Source organism: Astatotilapia calliptera, chromosome 18 (assembly GCF_964374335.1).
Source record: "Astatotilapia calliptera chromosome 18, fAstCal68.1, whole genome shotgun sequence".
NCBI classification, from domain to species: domain Eukaryota; kingdom Metazoa; phylum Chordata; class Actinopteri; order Cichliformes; family Cichlidae; genus Astatotilapia; species Astatotilapia calliptera.
In genome coordinates, this window is record NC_137439.1 from 9,218,007 (window position 1) to 9,235,927 (window position 17,921).

At 40.0% G+C, this 17,921-nt stretch overlaps 1 protein-coding gene across 22 annotated transcripts in view; it reads right to left on the bottom strand.

The window, feature by feature from the left end:
- Positions 1–14,758, bottom strand: part of LOC113011185 (supervillin) — a 56,076-nt gene extending 41,318 nt beyond the window's left edge. For 10 of the 22 annotated variants that reach the window (XM_080292495.1, XM_080292496.1, XM_080292487.1 and 7 more), the window contains exons 1-5: positions 5,990–6,284; positions 3,361–3,424; positions 2,240–2,331; positions 2,080–2,137; positions 1,839–1,987 (exon numbers count right to left, since the gene is read on the bottom strand). In XM_080292495.1, coding sequence (XP_080148621.1) covers positions 1,839–1,987; positions 2,080–2,137; positions 2,240–2,331; positions 3,361–3,424; positions 5,990–6,050 — 424 coding nt within the window. In that variant the 5' untranslated portion in view covers positions 6,051–6,284. Of the gene's footprint in view, positions 1–1,838; positions 1,988–2,079; positions 2,138–2,239; positions 2,332–3,360; positions 3,425–5,989; positions 6,291–14,138 lie in introns of those variants that run through there. The other 12 variants (XM_026150609.2, XM_026150610.2, XM_080292499.1 and 9 more) reach the window with 10 other exon arrangements.
- Positions 14,759–17,921: the final 3,163 nt, after the last annotated feature.

Sequence of the window (17,921 nt, forward strand, 5' to 3'; positions counted from 1 at the left end):
CTAACTCCTCAGGTCAGGACTCCGCAGTCTACAGGTTTGAGCGGGGAGTCAAGGAGGCTAATTATGTAAAAAGGGAAAGACCATCGCTGAATCGAGGAGGGGGCCTAAGGGTACATCTGTCACCATCTTGCTGTGATTGCCGCCATTCCCCAACTCTCTGTGAAATACTCATGGCCATTGATCCGCAGGCTTTGATCAGTGGTTGTTGATCAATGGTCATGAGAATTTGCATATTAATGATCAAGGAACTGACCTCACAGCCCATTGTTCATTCAGTGGGCTACTTCCAGTCATTGTGCAATTGTGCTTTATAAGGTTGGGGAAACTAGCAGGCAGCTGAGACTGAAGAAGTCACTTGGATGAGTGATGAAACGTTTCTCCCACTGAAAACGCGACCTCCAGATAAACAGATTCAACTTTTTGGGAAGGATGGCATACATTTTGGACGTTTACCTGTATTTTGACAGGTTTTCCAGCTTTCTTTCCAGCTTTCATCTTAAAGTCTACAGGCCTCAGTTAGCATGGTATGGCTTATTTGGAAGCACTGCCAGGAGAAAGCCCAATTTCTCTAAGAAGAACATGAGCATGGCATAAGTTTGTTATGCTGCATCTGAACAAACCACAAGACTTCTGGAACAATGCTCTTTGGACGGACAAGACCAAAGCGAAGTTTGGCCAGAACGTGCAGCACCATGTTTGAAGAAAAACAAGAGATGTATAACAAAATAAACACTTCCGACCAACTGTCAAACAGGATGGTTGAGGGTTGATGATTTGGGTTTGTTTTGCTACAGGGTCTGGGCAGTCGACCATAATTCAGTTCACCAAAAGTTTACCAATGTATTGTAGCGTCAAAGAGCCCATTAGTCTGACAGCTAAAGCTTGGCCAAAATTGTGTCATGGAACAGGACAATGATCCCAAGCACAGAAGTAAATCTACAACAGCTTAGAGTAGCTGAAAACAAAAATGGTCAAGGTGTTACGGCGGCCCAGTCAAAGTCCAGACCTCAACCTGATTGAAATGCTTTGGTGGGACCTCAAGAGAGCTGTCCATAAACAGATGCCCACAAACCTCAATGAGCTGAATCAATGCTGTAAAGAGCAGTTGGCCAAAACTCCTCGACAGTTATGTGAGAGACTGATAAAGTCATACAGAAAACTACTACTGCTGAATCATAGAGTGATTGTGTAGTCCTGAGAAAATGTTCCTTTTCACATGATTGTACAAAATACATTTTGTAAAAAACACAGATGCAGTTTACACAAGGGTGACATTTTTCTGATGTGGTGAAACAGAACATTCTCAGACATTCGTATCACTTTTTTACTTCCCATCTTGCAAACTGTGGCAACATGCAATTACAAGCAGTTTCAGGGGTGCTTGATTGCTCAAAGGTATGTTGAGATAACACCAATTCTGGGAATACACACACTGACATTGCATCTCCAATGTGGTTTCATTCCATTATTTCAAAAGCTCCAAATTGTTTCAGAAGTGTCATGTTGAGTTTTTGTATTTTAAAAGCTGACAGGATTCCCTATGTTGTTCCTGAGGCTGACTTCCTGTACTTTCCATCTGATCTGTGCATGCTGATGCACCTTGCATAAAAAAATCTGTTAACCTGAGGATAGGATGTCTTAAAGAGGGAGGTTTCCCCTTGTTTCAGACAGACAATGAGCTGTGGGTCTGCACAAAAACCCAACTATGCCAACCTACTCTAACAGAGTCTATTAAAGCATATATAGAGTTAGAAATGAGGTCCTCTTCAATTGTTGAGACATATTTCAGTAGTCCAATTAAAGCAGCACAGTCCAGCAATGCATCATCCCATGCTTACCCATCACGCAAGGCTCACAGGGGTCTGAGGCACGGGTGTATCGTGGGGGATCCTCCTCAAGCATCCTGTTGGCGACCAATCCACCAGGCACCAGTGCAGGTGGTGCATCACTTTCAATGCCCTCCAGGCGCCGGGCTATCCTCTCCTTCCTGTTGGAGACAACATACAGCAGGTGCAGGTTAGAAGTGAAGGAAATCTTTGACATGTTTACATCAAAATACGTTGTCGTTCTTGAAAATACCTGTTCATTCCCAAATCCTTTCTGACCGCTCCCTCAAAATATTTCTTCAACTCTGAAACTAAAAGTAGGACCAGAAATTTGAGTTAAAGAAATGGCATGACTAACTAAACATTAATTTATTCTGTGTTATTTTTTGTAAGTGTTTAGAAGTGAAGCCCACCTTTGGGGAGGACAACCAGAAGTTTGGCATCTGTATCTGAAACACTCTTGACCAAAGCGGTCTTGTCATTCAAGGAGAAGTCACTCTGAAAACTGAAAAAGAAGAGAAGAAGACACAAACCAATATGAAACTTATGATGCAATAAACTTCTATTCTTTTAATCAGGAAGTCTAAAGTCAACCCAAAGAAAACGAATGATGCTCTAAACCTCAGATAGCCAACTAAATTCCTCTTTAGCCCTCACAACAACTCTTCCTCAGCTGACCTGTCCTAAAGAGGTAAAAGCTGTAACGCTGAAGCTCAGCTGGTGTAGCTTCTATTAAGATCCAACTTAAGAAAGAGGTCATCAATTCCTTAATTAGAAACCGCCAATTAAGGTCTTCTCTTAATGATTTTATTTGGCAGCATGAACAGATCACACAAGCCAGGATAATTAATCTCACCCTTCTTTTGTATCCAGTAGCTTCTCCAACTATTTTATTCATCACTTAAACATAAATCTTAACATCAGTTGTGTGCGTTAAAGTTCTGGAAGTGATGCTGAGCTAACATGATGTAAGAGTAAACATAAAGCTAAAACTGAACTACATTGTTCATGCTTACATATCCAGAATTAAATCTCATTGAGCTGCTCTTGTCATCTTTTAAATAAGATTTTAGGGTGCTACTCTTCATTTTTAGGACCAGATACCTTTAATTTTGTCTTATAATTTATATAGAAGTGAAGCTATTTAGCTTGTAGCCCCAGAGCACTAACGCTGTCCTGTAAACTAATGCAAAACGGAGCTTGGTGCAGTGTGGTCCTGAAGGAGGTATTATAGCTCTAATTCCATGTGAACTAAAAGGTTTCTTAGCATAAGCTGGTCCAGGCATCTCAGCTTTTAATGGTTACTAAGCATGATAAGCTAAAGCACTCGAGTAAGTAAATCATATAGATCGGTTCAATGCGTCCCTAGATAACAAAACATAAAATAACAGTAAATGCTGCATATCATTTACTTTTAGTTTACATTATAGGTAGCTATATAAATAAATCCACCTGCTATAAACCCATTTTTAAATTGTTTTAATATTGGTATCCCATCGTGATTTCACATAAAGAGAGTTTATTCTTTACTGACCTTAAGGTGTCTGTTGGCAGCGAGGTGGAGGTACAAAGTTTGGTAGACGCTTTAGATCCAAATCCTGAGAAGAGAAACAAGACACAGTTAAACTTGAATAATAAATATATACATATATATGTTGGCATTGCAAGTACCGAAGCATCTGTATCAAAATAATAATAATGGATTGGATTTATATAAGCGCTTTTCAAGGCACCCAAAGCACTTTACAATGCCACTATTCATTCACACACTGGTGGACGCAGCTACGGTTGTAGCCACAGCTGCCCTGGGGCAGACTGACAGAAGCGAGGCTGCCATATCGCACCATCGGCCCCTCTGGCCAACACCAGTAGGCAAGCAAGGTAAGGTGTCTTGCCCAAGGACACAACGACCAGGACAGAGAGCCCAGGGATCGAACCGGCGACCTTCCGGTTACAGATGCGATTCCCAACCCCCTGAGCCACGGTCGCCCCGTAAATAAACCGTATGTTTCACTATAATGTATTACAGAGTTCTTTATCCACTAATCAAAGACAAAACCTGAAACAAAATTTAAGAAAAGGAACAAGAAACAGCTCAATATGCATCATAAAGAAAGTTTTTTAAAACCTTCTGAACAGCTGAGCTATTTTGAACTTTAAAATGACATCTAAATGTTAAAAAAACAACTACAACTTTACAATAAAACAAAAGAATGGCACAATCTTTGCTCTATTGTATTTACAAGCATACAATTCTGGTAGCATGGTTGTAGCATACATGGTATAACTATGCTATAATTGTACTGCTTAGAGACAATCAAGAAAGAATGGAAAAGCCTTGTTGCTTCGATCACTTTCCAGAGGTGTTAAATCCTGTCTAGCTGCACTTTAAATATGTGTTTTTGTGTTTGAAACTTGTATAAATCCACGACTGAATTGCTCGGTCCTTATCCATATTTGATTTCAAAGTACTTCAAACAACATACATATCCACCAGTGTTGCTTGGTGGAGTTTTTTTTTATAGTGTACTATAACACCTACCAATCCAACAATCAGTACAAGACATATATCCTTATATTCTTTTTCTTTTGACATTTAAAGATGAGGAAAATCAAAACTTCAACCCATTCACAATCTAATTTTTTATGAGGAAACAACAACCTTTTACCAACATTAGAAAATCTCTTTACATGGGCACAAGAATTTAAGTTAAAGTAAACAATGACATTTAATGCAGGAAACAAAAATCAATCAATAAATAACTTAATCAATATTAAACGAAACCATGTCCAGCTTTGGACAAAACACCTACCAAGCTGGGAACAGACAGACAAAGACATTTTGAAATAATTCACAGGATTATTTTGATGGGAAAACACAAGACCGATATAAAATAGGTTGATATTATAGAGCGATTGACCAAGAGTTGCTGCTGTGCTCTTCTCAAACTAAACACTTGGTTCATTTCTCACAGGAAATTTCCAACCCCACAATGAGCTCACTTCAAAAAAAGAAAACTCTGAGTTCACATCCAGTTCCCAACTGATATCTGACCTTCTCGCTCACATGTCACAGCAACAGCAGCCTGTTGTAAAGTTGTATCCCAGTATAGGGGACCGATCACATTACTGCTCCAGACGCCTCCATAACATCTTATTTTGGCCCCCGAGTGACTGTGTGGCAATGCTGTGCAACTTTTGTTTTGCAGGGTAAGAAGGAAGCGTGGATGTGTAAAGATGTGGTTCTGGAGAAGGCAAAATCCTGACAAGTATCAAGTTTAAGGGTTTCTCGGTAATATGTAGGTGACTTCAGAGAAATCAAAATCTGTTAGACTCCTTCATTTTATAATTTATGCTCTTCTCTGTTTACAAAACACAGATTGCTGAAAAGCTGTCCATGACTACTTCTGTACTCTGTACTTCTGTATTTTCACATGTGCGATCAATAAATGCCATAACCTTTGGCATAATCTGTTCTCAAATCCACAAACATTCAGCGTTTTCACAGCCTGTGGGAATTCGTAGAGCTGCATGTATCTGTCAGTCTGTGATTTCACTAACATACTTCCTCTGGTGGAAAGCCCCTTGTACAGATGTCAGCTTGTCTTTCCTTGGAAACGCCTGCAGGTTGTCAACAAAACAAGCAGCACAAGCATCAAAGCTGGCACTGCCAGAGAGCGGCTTAGGCTGCTGACGGTCCTAAAGTGAGCGTGGAGAGGAGAGGGATTTTCTATAAATATTCAGAGGTGCAAAATAGACTCCCTGAGTGAACTAGGGCTTTGCTTTCCACACAGTGTCTTCCCATCATACACCTTGTGATGTTTTTACAAAGCGTTTCATGAAGAGTGCATTTACAAGATAAGGCATCCACAGGAGCATCTACCTGTTGAAATATAAAGTGCTAAATGAGAGTAGCTAAACCACACTTTTTAGTATCATAATCTTAATTTAAAAAATTTTGCATAGTTTAAATCTCATATCACAACTGTTTGATCCAACCAATAAGAAGTCTCAAGGTGAATCACCTCATCTATCAATCTCTGTCACTTTTCTTAGCTAAGAGCTAAATTGCATGGATCTTCCAAGCTAATCTAGACAGTTAAAGGTATTCAAGTGGGTTAAGAAAGTCTTCCTAAAGCCTCTTCCTCTTCAACAGGCCTTACCTGTGCCAGAGGGCTGCACATGGTTCACATGGTAACTAGAGATCCATGGGTTTCGAAACATGTTTAGGGAGAAGAACAGAAGGATAGCCTACGCCTATACTCCCCTCTGGTCACAGTGGTGGTAATGGTGGTGGACAGCAGGAGTGGCAGCAGTGAAGATGAAGGTTGCTACCAGCAAGCCGAAAAGGAGGGATGGAGGTGGTGACACGACCTCGCACGCACACACATATATACACACACGGACACGCAGAGCAGAGTGACTGGCCACAAAGCAAGCTACAGCCTGGACAGACTGGCAGTCGTGCAATGCCGGTGTGTATGTCGGTGTGTGTTCGTGCACGCAAGCGAGCCGAGAGAAAGAGGGAGAGACAGCACAGCAGGGTGCTAAAGCAGCTCAGAACCCTAATCAGATTACAGGCAGAAATTAGCCTTGATGATGAAAACTCTGGAACAGGATTGGAGGAGGATGCCAGGAGGACTGCAGGTGGTGGTGTGGGGCCCAGGACTACTGGAAGTCAGATGGTAGCTTAACACTGGCATAGTAAGGGCATGCTTCAGCCAACATTGCCAAGTGCCATCAAACTTCTATAAACTGAAGCCAAACACTGCATTAATATTATGATTAGGCTCTTAGGCTACATTCACACTGCAGGTCTTAATGCTCAGTTCTGATTTTTTGATCAAATCCGATTTTTTGTCTGCTTGTTCACACTACAAATAAAATGCGACAGCAAACGCGCTCTTGTGTGACCCCTCAAAGCGGCCCGCATGCGCAAAAGAAGACGTCACACACAACGCGCTCTGTTTTAAGTTATAGAGTTATTTTGTTATTTATATATGGCCTAATAATTATCCTTATTGCTGTTTTAGAGAGGAGCGGTGCTTCAAAGGATAGTTGGAAATGTCTGTCAGAATCTGCAGATTATACAGTACACATAAAATGTTCACATTTCTCCAACTTTGTCTTCCCAACAGTTTCACTAACATCTACACGGGATGGCCAGGAATCTTCTCCGGCGCTGATAATTGGTGTCTGTCTTGTGTCAGTGACGTAAAAGACGGATTTAAAGCGACATGACCGTTCAAACAGCAGTCGCTTTCTAAAACATCAGATGTATCAGATTCAGTACCACATACCAAAGTGACCCAGATCACCTGCAGTGTGGCTGTGAAACTTTTAGTCATTTTAGTATTTATTATTTATTAGTATTACAGTTTAGTATTACAGTTTACAAGAAAATAAAATTCAGTGTATTCCCAAAGCAATGATTCACTCTAGTTGCAAGGCTATCAGTTTCACCCTGAAGTCAGTAAGGCTTTCATATACAGGGATGTGGCTGATAAGAAATGGCCTTAAATTTGGTTTCCTTCTCATCATACTCCATCAAAACTGTGCTATAAGATCATTGCTTCAGCACCTGCTTCATGTTCATTGTTTGCTGCTAAAAATATGCCAGCGAGTCAGGCATATATGATAATCACATAGTGCTGGTGCAGAGGCAGTTTTATTGAAGAAATGGCAGAAGCCACTTCTGTCAGTCATTACATCAGTGAGACGAGTGAGGACAACGCAGCACCCTGGAGGTCACAGTGAGATTTCAGAGAGTCATGGCATAATCTCCTCCAGCAGTGCAACAGCTGGCCACCTTTAGTGATATAACACATGGAAATATATATTGGGAGAATGTATGAAAAGCTCTCTGTTTTTAAGAACTCTGAAATATCCATCCATCCATTTTCTCCCACTCTTGTTTTTGCCCTTGTATATGTAATGTTTTCAGCAGAAAGTTTGGATCACAAATACATTAGGTAGCGTAGCTTACTGCTAAAATTATATATGGCAATTAAAAAATTTATAGTTCAAAGTACATTAAAAGTACAAGGTAAATAAAAACACCTCAAAATTCAGAATTAGTCATGTGAGATTTCTTAGCTGTTTGTGGGCCACAGTTTCAATCATTCTCTGCTATTTGTGACAATAAATGCTTATATGTGATGCAATGTACGAGGCATAAAAAGCCCTAAAATCACAATGTGTAGAGCACCTGGAGCAAGGATGTATGCAGCCTGTAGTGTTTCCTGTAGATAACAGAGGATGAAGTTGTTTTTAACGATCGGTGACCTGATTTAAAAACAAAATCTTGTTACACAGTTTTGGAATCACTTGCTTACTCACTCGTCTTCTCTGCGTGATGCGTTTTCTCACCCTTTCACACACAAACTACCCCCACCTCCTCCAGTCTGCCTCTGCACCCTGTAGACGCCCCTAATAAGGCAACATGTGTTGTGAGTGGCTGCCTCGGAGAGAGGTCACCCCGTCAGGCAGCCTGCCTGTGTTTATCAAGGGACCATCTCCACGCCTTCTCCCCGCTGCTCTATCTTGTTTTCCTTGCCATTCCTTCTTTTCCTTCCCCAGATTTGCCATCCGTGCATCTGCCTCACACACTCCTCTTGTCTCTCCCACTCATTCCCAACAACTCCTTCTCATTCTCCATGTCTTTCTCTCTCTTCTACTCTTTATTGCATTCATTTTATTTCACTTTGTCTTATCGGTTTCTCCACCACTTCCAGTAGCAACAAACACAAGACATCCTCTTTCACTCATTCTCTGTCTCATTGGTTGCATACAAATTTATCATTTCAAAATCTGCCAGACGTCATTCATAAGGCTTTTCTTAGAAGTAAACCACAGTGGCAGGGGATGTAATACTTCAAGCTTTCCAAGTAATAAAGATGGACTACGGGTGGATGAGCTGATGACAAGATGGGAACTCGTGTCAGACATCACGACCAGCGCTCAGGTTTAAGATCTGATTTGCAATCCTCTTCTATCATTCAGAATTTACAGTAACCCAATAAAGAAGTGTCTCCTTAATTTTATATGAGGATATCATTTAAAAGGTCAGCTGTAAATATCTCACTTATGCAATTTTTGTACAATTTTTAGTGCATTTGTACAATAAATGAGCTTTCTTAATGCACAATATCAGCAAATCGAAATTTTAAATTAAAAAAAATACTTCACTTTTGAAATTAGGATATCCTGCCAAAACATTATCTGTAAATAAATCATAGCAACAAAACTCTGATGTTAACAGGCCGTCAGCGACATTAAAGGGATGGATGTGCACATTCAGACCACTTGGTGGTCTCACGGTCTGTTAGGTGGAAGACACAATGTGAAACTTTGCTCTACAATTTCATCACTTTTCAGCACAGGATGTACAAACGCTGTCATGCAACCTTCAATAAAACTCAACACCCAGAACATCATGTAAACACCACTTAACAAATCCCTGCATGACTCAGCATCAAAGCATCTCTCTGCTAATCACGCTTGACCTGAGAAGCCCAAGCTGGATATAAAGAGTTTTAGCTAAGTTTGGAGGTATTCCTACAGACAGCAACACCATAGGATAGTTTGTTTGAATCTGTTTTGACAGCCTTAGCTTTACTGGGCTTAAAACTTTCTGTGATGATACTTATGGGGGGCTTGTGTCGAGTACAACGTTGTGCTTTTGCATTCCGAGTTAAAGACAATATTTCAACTCACAAAAACAAGCACTTAATTCCCGTGCATACCATTCCTGCTGCACTGCATCACAATCTGCAGCCACTTTAGTGAGTTAAAGAAAAATAATTTCCATGAAGTCATTTGGTGAGTTTAAACTGCTATGTGTCAACATTATAAAGAAAAAAATGATTAAATGATTCCAAATATTAACCATAATGACACAATAAAAAAATCATTATACACACTGATTAACTAAACAGAGAAATCATTCCCCAAATTTCCTTTACACTCTATATATTTTGTTGTCGTCATAGTGGATCATCTGCCTCAATCTCACCTGACCCTTAGCATCCTCTTCTACATGTCATCCTTCACTGCAACCGTGAATCTGGTCTTTTCCTCCTGTCGGGCAGCTCCGTCTTCAGCATCTTTTGTCTAGTGTCTCCACTTTTCCTCCTCTGCCAATGTCTAAACCATCTCAACCTTCACTCTCTAACTTTGTCTCCAAACTACTGAACCTGAGCTGTCCCTCTGACATACTCATTTCTACCACTGACCCTCCTGGTCCCTCTTACTATCTTCAGCTGTGCCACCTTCTTCTCCTTCTCAAGCTCCGATATTGCCTGTGCCTCCGTCTCCAAACCAGACATTGTAGCAGGTCTCACTATCACTATTGAAACTTTCCCTTTCGCCATTGCTGCTATCCTTTCATCCTTGACACTCGTCTCTGAGGGATGAGACATTTGTCTCTGTCCACTCCTCTTCCTTACCTCTCTTGTGTACTGTCTGTTGCTTTGGTTGATTTGACCCTGGAGTTAATTTTGCCAAAAAGTGATGAACAACAAACAACTATCAGCAACCAGCAGCTAAAACTGATCCAGGGTTACAAACTTGATTCTTTTTAAATTAAATCCTCTGGCCCTGCCTCACAGTCCACCAGTATATATGTTAGGTTAATGGTTGGTACTAAATTATCTTCATGTCCAGGGTGCATCTAGTCAAATATGAGCTGGAATGGGCTACAACTTCCCTGTGACCCAAGAACAATACCTGAGAAAAAAATGGATGGATGGTTCATAAATCTGTACTTTTTATTCACAAGATTTTATTTTTAATCTGGATTTAAAAGATAATTACATAGAAACAGCAGTCAGCCTCCTCTTGTGGCCACAAGCACAGCTTGGTCCCTGTGTGACTCTTTTCTAAACCAGACATTTAAATTTAAACGTTAAGACGCTCTCTTTTTTTCCTCTATGTTTCTTCACAACGTCGTTGTGATGTCACACTGCAGATGGGTTACTTTGCTCAGCATTGTTTTTCAGGTTCTCTAATACTCTGTACAGCATATGAATCTCTGCTCCCGCTAACTACTCACATCTTGTTTTAGTCCACATGAATAAATTAATTCTGTCATTTTCTTTTCCCAGAACTTTTCCCAGAGTAGTAAAAAAAACAAGATTACAACACATCTGGTGCTTACTGTAGAACAGCAAAAAGCTTTTGTTTCATTGCAGAAAAATGTTGATTATATCTACATGCTACTTTGCACTTCCAGCAGCAGCAGACAATATGCTCAAAGTTGGCCTGCCTAATAAAGGTTGGCCTGCCTAATAAAGGTTGGCCTGCCTTTATTAGGAGAATTTCTTCCTTTTTGATTAGCTATTGTGCACTAAATCACATAGAGATACATGTGCTTATGTAGACACATGTACACACACGTACAAGATGCACACACAGGTCAAATGAGAAGCAGAGTGAGCACTGCTGGAACTTTCATGCTTCCTCCTTCCTTAAACATTTACTCTGGCATTCCCTCTTTAGATTCACATCTGTGTTCCTCTCTGCTGAGTTGCATCAGCTCTGCCTGACGCTCAACACAGAAATCTGCCCGCTCTGCTCTTATATGGATATTGATGAGCACAGAGGTCGATGCAGAGGAGAGACACTAGAGTTCATCAACTCTCAGAGCAGTAGAGAGGGAGGAAAACAAAACAGAGATGGAGACCGAGAGAGAATCAGTAACAGAGGAGGAGGACGATTTCACGCGAGAAATGATTACTTAATGATTTGGCTATCCTTTCTTTAGGGGTACATTGTCCGTTGTCTTCACATTATACAACATTACGAGGTAGCTTAAGGCAACTCATGAGCAGACAAAGGAGACACATCAGTTCAATTAGATACAGTGCATAGTTACTTTTGTACTTTGCATTAATGCAGATCCATTTCTGCAGCTTCTCTACTGTTTGCTGGATAAAGAGCAGACAACTGAGCTGAGACAGACTCCATGATTAGCCACTGCTCTTATTAAAGCCCATGTTACACTACTGGAGATTCAGACTGACTATAATCAACGTGATTGCAGACAATAAAATGACCAAAACAAAGGCGACAAACCCTCAGTTATGAGTTGTAAAACATTATGAAGCAAGAACACGATATCAGTAAGAGAGGATATCCTTAATATGGACACCTTAGGCACACAGTTCTGGCACCGAAGTCCCCAGCTCTATGGTGTACAAACTTTATGTTTACAAATGACAGCCAATCAGAAGAAAGTTAGCTTAAATGGAGGGGGAAAGGAGCTGAAAGGGCTTGTTTCAGAGTGTTGAAGAAACAAGAGACTGCACTGGGGTCGAATAAGAGATAAAAATAGGATTATTTATAACTATGAATCACACAAAACTACTTTAGAAGGGGCCAAGAATAAAAATACAGAGCTGAAAAGGAGCACAATAATTCCCTTTTCACTCATAATCACATGCTAAAAATCGGTCAGAGATTATCCATGGCACTTGAGTATCTACAGAGATCTTGTGTTAAAGAACTCATTTATTAATTTGCATGCATTGGCCAACTTCAGAGGTTTCTATCACCCTTAACCTAAACATTAATCATACAATTAGAGTAAAGCCAGACTATTAGAAGACCCAGAATGGATAGCTGCCTAACACAGTGCGGACAGCAGACAGCACAATCACAAATCATGCTGAGCTGAGGAGACAGGGGTCAGGAAAGTTTCTCATTCAGGCTGCAGAAGAGTGATGAAAGGATTTTAAAGAAGTAGAAATGGCTCTAATTAGCCTAGACTACAGCTAAGATTAATGCACACCAGAGAAATCCTTTCCCTTTGATAAAGTTATGAGAAGTTATGCTTAAAAGCATGGAAATCTGTTGTTAAAGTCAGTCAACCTGCAATTCTTGTATAGCACTTCCCTACTCTCCCAGAGCACTCACAGCGCTTTATACAGCATGTCTCATTTACCCAATCACACGAGCCCTTCTTATGCAGAATTGCTTTCTATCTACCATTCACACACCGATGGATACATCAGAGAGCAAGTGTATCGGCAGATATATGTCCTGTCGGATAATATCTGCATGTTAACAAATATTTATCTGGTGTGTTATTTTGACTCAGTGTTCAAAAGAAAAATAATTTTTTAGAAACATGAAATTTTTGCTTCCTTGAAAGAAACAAATCAATCTTCTAATTTGAATATTTGTTTTCTAGAGATGAAACACACTATAAACCCTTGCTGTTCTTCAAAGTAGATCAAACACGTATCCAATAAAACAGAACAAAGTATGTATGTATGCATGTATTGCTAACTGGGTAAATGCCTACACATAAGCTCGTAACACTTGGAGGTTTGAGCCAATCTCAATTCTCATTTGTGGATGAACAGAGTCCAGTGGCACAGGGTCAAGCCTGGGGCCGGCCAGTAAACCTGTCTGTTCACTTTGATGAGTGCAGCAGGTGCAGAGCACCAAACAACTGGTGTATGGCATCACATGCTCCCCCCACCACCCCTCACAGAGGCACACATGCTATAAAAACAAAACTGTGGAGAAATGATGCCGGCCGATGCCGGAACAACACACTGGCCCAGCACATACTCATCAGATCAGCTGCACTTGCATACCACCATACAGCTATAATCTGGGGCTTGGAATGCTAATACCCATGTGGTTACTTGAGACATAAGTGCAAAACTAACAAGAAGCAGACTCGGCTATGAAGAAAATGTAAGCTAGACACCATCTGAAGACTGTTCAGTTTTGTGTTTTGGAGGTAAAGTTTGCCTCCATTCATGGGCATATGACAGAAAAGGAGGGACAATGAAGGACGTCTTCCAATCATAAAGAGAACATTTAAACTATAGGACTGTTGTTAAAGTCAGTGAACCTGCAAACACAACCACCTACAGGAGTAACAGTCATCTATGAGTGTTTTGTACCACTCTGAAACTATAAATAAAGATTCCTCTAAAAATATAATCAAATCAAAGTCTTAGAAACATTATACAGATGGTCATTGAGCTAAAGAGGTCTTATTACAAAGCATTTCGCCTACAAATATCTGTTCAGCATTTTAAAAATGACATCCAATTTGACGGCGCATCATTTGGTGATTGCGCACAATGCCAAGTTTACTTAATCAAACAAGCAGAAAGTTACCGGTATCTTTAAGCATTGTTGCCCTCTATATGTTTATGCTAAATGACTGACGTTTCATAAAAATAAAGGAATTTGCAATCATGTAATCTGTTTATATGTGATGTGCTGACTTAGAATTTAGGATAGCAGACATAAGATTAAACCAGCAGAGATAAAATCATACTTGCAACTCACGTTAGCTCCAATAAAAAGGAATCGAGAAAAGTGGTTCACAGGTGAAGTCCATCTATCCTGGAAGGAGAGATATCAAACCGCCACACAATGATGCTGAGGAGGCAGGAGGTGCAGGTGTGAGCAGGTAAACCCAAACAGAGAGCCTAAGTCATCTACCGTGAAGCAGGTCCAACCTCAGCAGCTGACAAATATATCCCGGTGCTTTCCCTCTAGCTCTGCGGTTCTGAGATAAATAAATCAGTCCTGGAACAGCCAAGCAAAGAAAGGGAAGGAGGGAGAGGGAGAAAGAAGGAGAGGGAGTGGGGTATGCAGGAGATGGGTGAAGGACAGAGGGAAAAGAACTGAGGGGAAAAGAGGGGTGAAGCTGAGAAAAGGTACACAGGCTAGGTGTCTGGATACTCCTATAGTTAGTGATTCTTCAAACTATTCCAAAAGTGAAGATAGGTGGTTCCTGAAATGTCCATTCTGCAAATCAGGTTTGTATCACCGGTCTAATAGAGTTTAAACTGAGGGTCAGAGGCGACACCGCGCTACTTCCAAAGAGTTTAGGGAGTGCGGGCCAAAATTGTTGCAGTAACCTTATCCCACAGCTACCATGTATGGGCTGAAGAGAGCAGCCTCAATTGAGGGGCATCTGCCATAAATAGCCAGGCAGCGTCGGGCTCCCAGAGCAGGAGGATCGAATCAGCTGTTACAACTACAATCCAGCAGCACTGCGTGATCCAGGCTGCGCAGGAACGCCTGCTCTATGACACCAGGGTCATACACAGCGCACTGTTTCACTTGCATTCATTTCAACCAGCCACCTGACCAGTTTGTTCAAAGAAACTAGGATTGCATCAAACGCTGGGATGATGCTGCATTTTATGTTAGGACATTTAAATTCATCTCTGGAGCTTGAGGGGCACAACTGTCACTACATATGCAGCCTCATTGTGCAGAATTTCACATAAATTTGACAGATTATCAACATGATCCATGTCAAACTGCTTACACAGGACAGCTGTGAGATGCTCAAAACAGGAACTCTTGAGCCGACTGTTTACAAAAGCTCACATGTATGACACAGTTTAAAAAGTTGCAGTTTTCATGTCCAAAACAGACAAAAAAAACAAATGCATATCACTACTTTAACTTCATCTGCTACTACAAGGACTCCTTGCCATGTTTTAAACAAAGTGAATCAAACAGTAAAATACAAACGCAAATGCAGTAAAGCAATTATGGGCTTTTTAAGATGTTTGATAACAGCAGGGACATTAAACTGTATTAAATAAGTCCTAACGCTGTATTTTCTATATAAAAAAAGATCAGCACATCCAGGTGATTAACTTGTGGCTACCGATATGTGTCTTTGGGTACTGTGGTGAAAGAGAAGCAGGTCAATTTAGGGTTTTGCTCCTTGTTACAGTCGGTTTTGTGTTTAATTGCTGTTTGTCTCCATCTTGTGGTGTTGCATTGTAACTGCAGGACGGGTCACCAATTCAAACATTTTACAGAATAAAGATTAAAGATAAAGAAATCACTTTATGTAGTTATGTTCATAATTTATCTCCTTACAACACATTGGAAAAATGTTATTTTTCTGTTCTGACCTTTTTCTGTCATTTTTTTTGCCACATTTATGTAGTTTTATCTATGAGTAACAATCAGATGCGTAATCAATATACTTCAGTAATTTCAGTCAACAATGTTGCTGCCTTACACATCTGTTTTGGGTATATCTACACATTCATGACTTTTACTCTCATTTTTTTCCTATATAAAATGCATCTTTGGGGTTAAATACACACACAAGTAGGATTAATGTGCATTCAATAAAGGCAATGACCACTTACCTAACAGAAATCTATCCATTTGTCTGTTATTTTGTGGCCTTGGTAAACCAAAACATATTTTCCAGTTGAGAAAATGACCCTAAAATTTAAAAAAACTGGTTAAGAAATAATTTTATTACAATTGTGTTCATGGGAAGCTTTTTGCATGCAGAAAAATCCTGTTTACAGTCAGGAATACAAGTTTATGTGGACAGGCTGAAGGGTGGCAGAAAATGAGGGCAACTGTCACTGTGGCATTAATGGACTTACTTATTCCACATCCAGCACAGGCAAGCAGGCTTGACAGGTGTACAGTAATGACAGATGTGTAGGCAACTTACTGAGAACTGGACTGACTCAGAGGCTGAGGCAGCTGTGATGGAGGGACAGCTGGAGATGGATGGCAGGGAGGTCTGCAGAACAAAGCCAGACTGTTTCATTCAAAGAATCCCAAGTACACAAAAAGACAAAAGAGAAGTGATGCTTTCCTTGATACAATGGGGAAGTGTATGAAGATTTGGAATAACCTTGCTGTTTGCATTATTTGGTGATTAAGTGAGAGTTACAGACAAAAAGAATTCTAATTACAACCATTACAAATCTCCAGCATTTACCAACAGTTTGTACATCACCTGACTGGACAGCAGTAATCTCAAACTGGTAGCTTTGGATCCAATGTGAACAGCATTCAGGGGAAATTTCAGATCATCCTTCTTTGCAGATATCCTTCATCTCAGCTGTATTCAGTGTAAATGCACATCTTAACGTCATTCTATTGGATTAAGGTTTTGGACGCTTCAAAAGACAGATTATCTTTATTTGAAGCCATTCTGAATTAGATTTGCTTCAATATTCAGGTTCATTGTCCATGCTGTCAATCCATACAAGACACAGAAGCTAGATGTGTGTGTGTGTGTATACTCTATATATATATATATATATATATATATATATATATATATATATATATATATATATATATATATAGTATTATAGAGTATATATTAGTGACCTATTGTTTTTCTAGGCTCTTAATAATAAAGGTAGAGACAGCACTGCACAGTAGCAGTCAAAATATTTTAGCTACTGAATTAGCATCATATAACTATATAAGGAAACACTATTCTAGCAGTACAGACTTTATAATTTAATTAAGTAGCAGTGTATTAGCCCCTAATGTACAACAATCAACAGTTTCGTTTAACTGAAGGCGTGCAGGTGTAATTTTTTTTATATATTTACCTGAGCTAGCTCTTATCAAGGTTACAGGCGGCCATTTTGAAAGTTCAACACTGGGAAAAGTACCACCTCAGTCTTTGAGACAACTTTCAGTTAAAAACGAGCACCAGAGAAAATGTTCAGAGTCATAGTAAGAAACAAAGGTAAGACCACGACAAACCTTTTCTCAAAAAAGTCCAAAATTCCAGTTTAAATGTCCAGAGAAAGCTAACTAAACTTTAATTAGCTTTCTGTAAATAACACTAACTATGGCATTTTACCATTAAAGACTGGGAACTCTTGAAAGTGTGAAACAGGACTGAAATAAAACCTTTTACTGGTTTATTAATTATGGCCACATCCAGAGTAAAGTATATAAAAAATACTATACAGCTATACTGTGTAAGTAACCATTATACTGGCTAATATAGTGGAGGTCACCCTCCTGGTGTCAAAACACTTTCATCTGTCAGTGTTTTTAATGTCGCAGCTGATCCTTGTAATTTAGCTTGCACTCCAAATATGGTAACTGTCAGAAGCTGCATGTAGCTTAAGAAACAACGCTGCAGTGCCTTTGTACGCTGTGCCCATGAACAAAAAACACCCACAGCGTAATGAAAAGACAGCCTACCTATATTGGGATCAATAAAGTATCATATAAGAGGAAGCAGTAATCTGACTTTTCACTCTCATCTTAGAAAAAAAAGATGGCACACAGAGGAAATTGAAGAGGATGGATGCCCTCCAA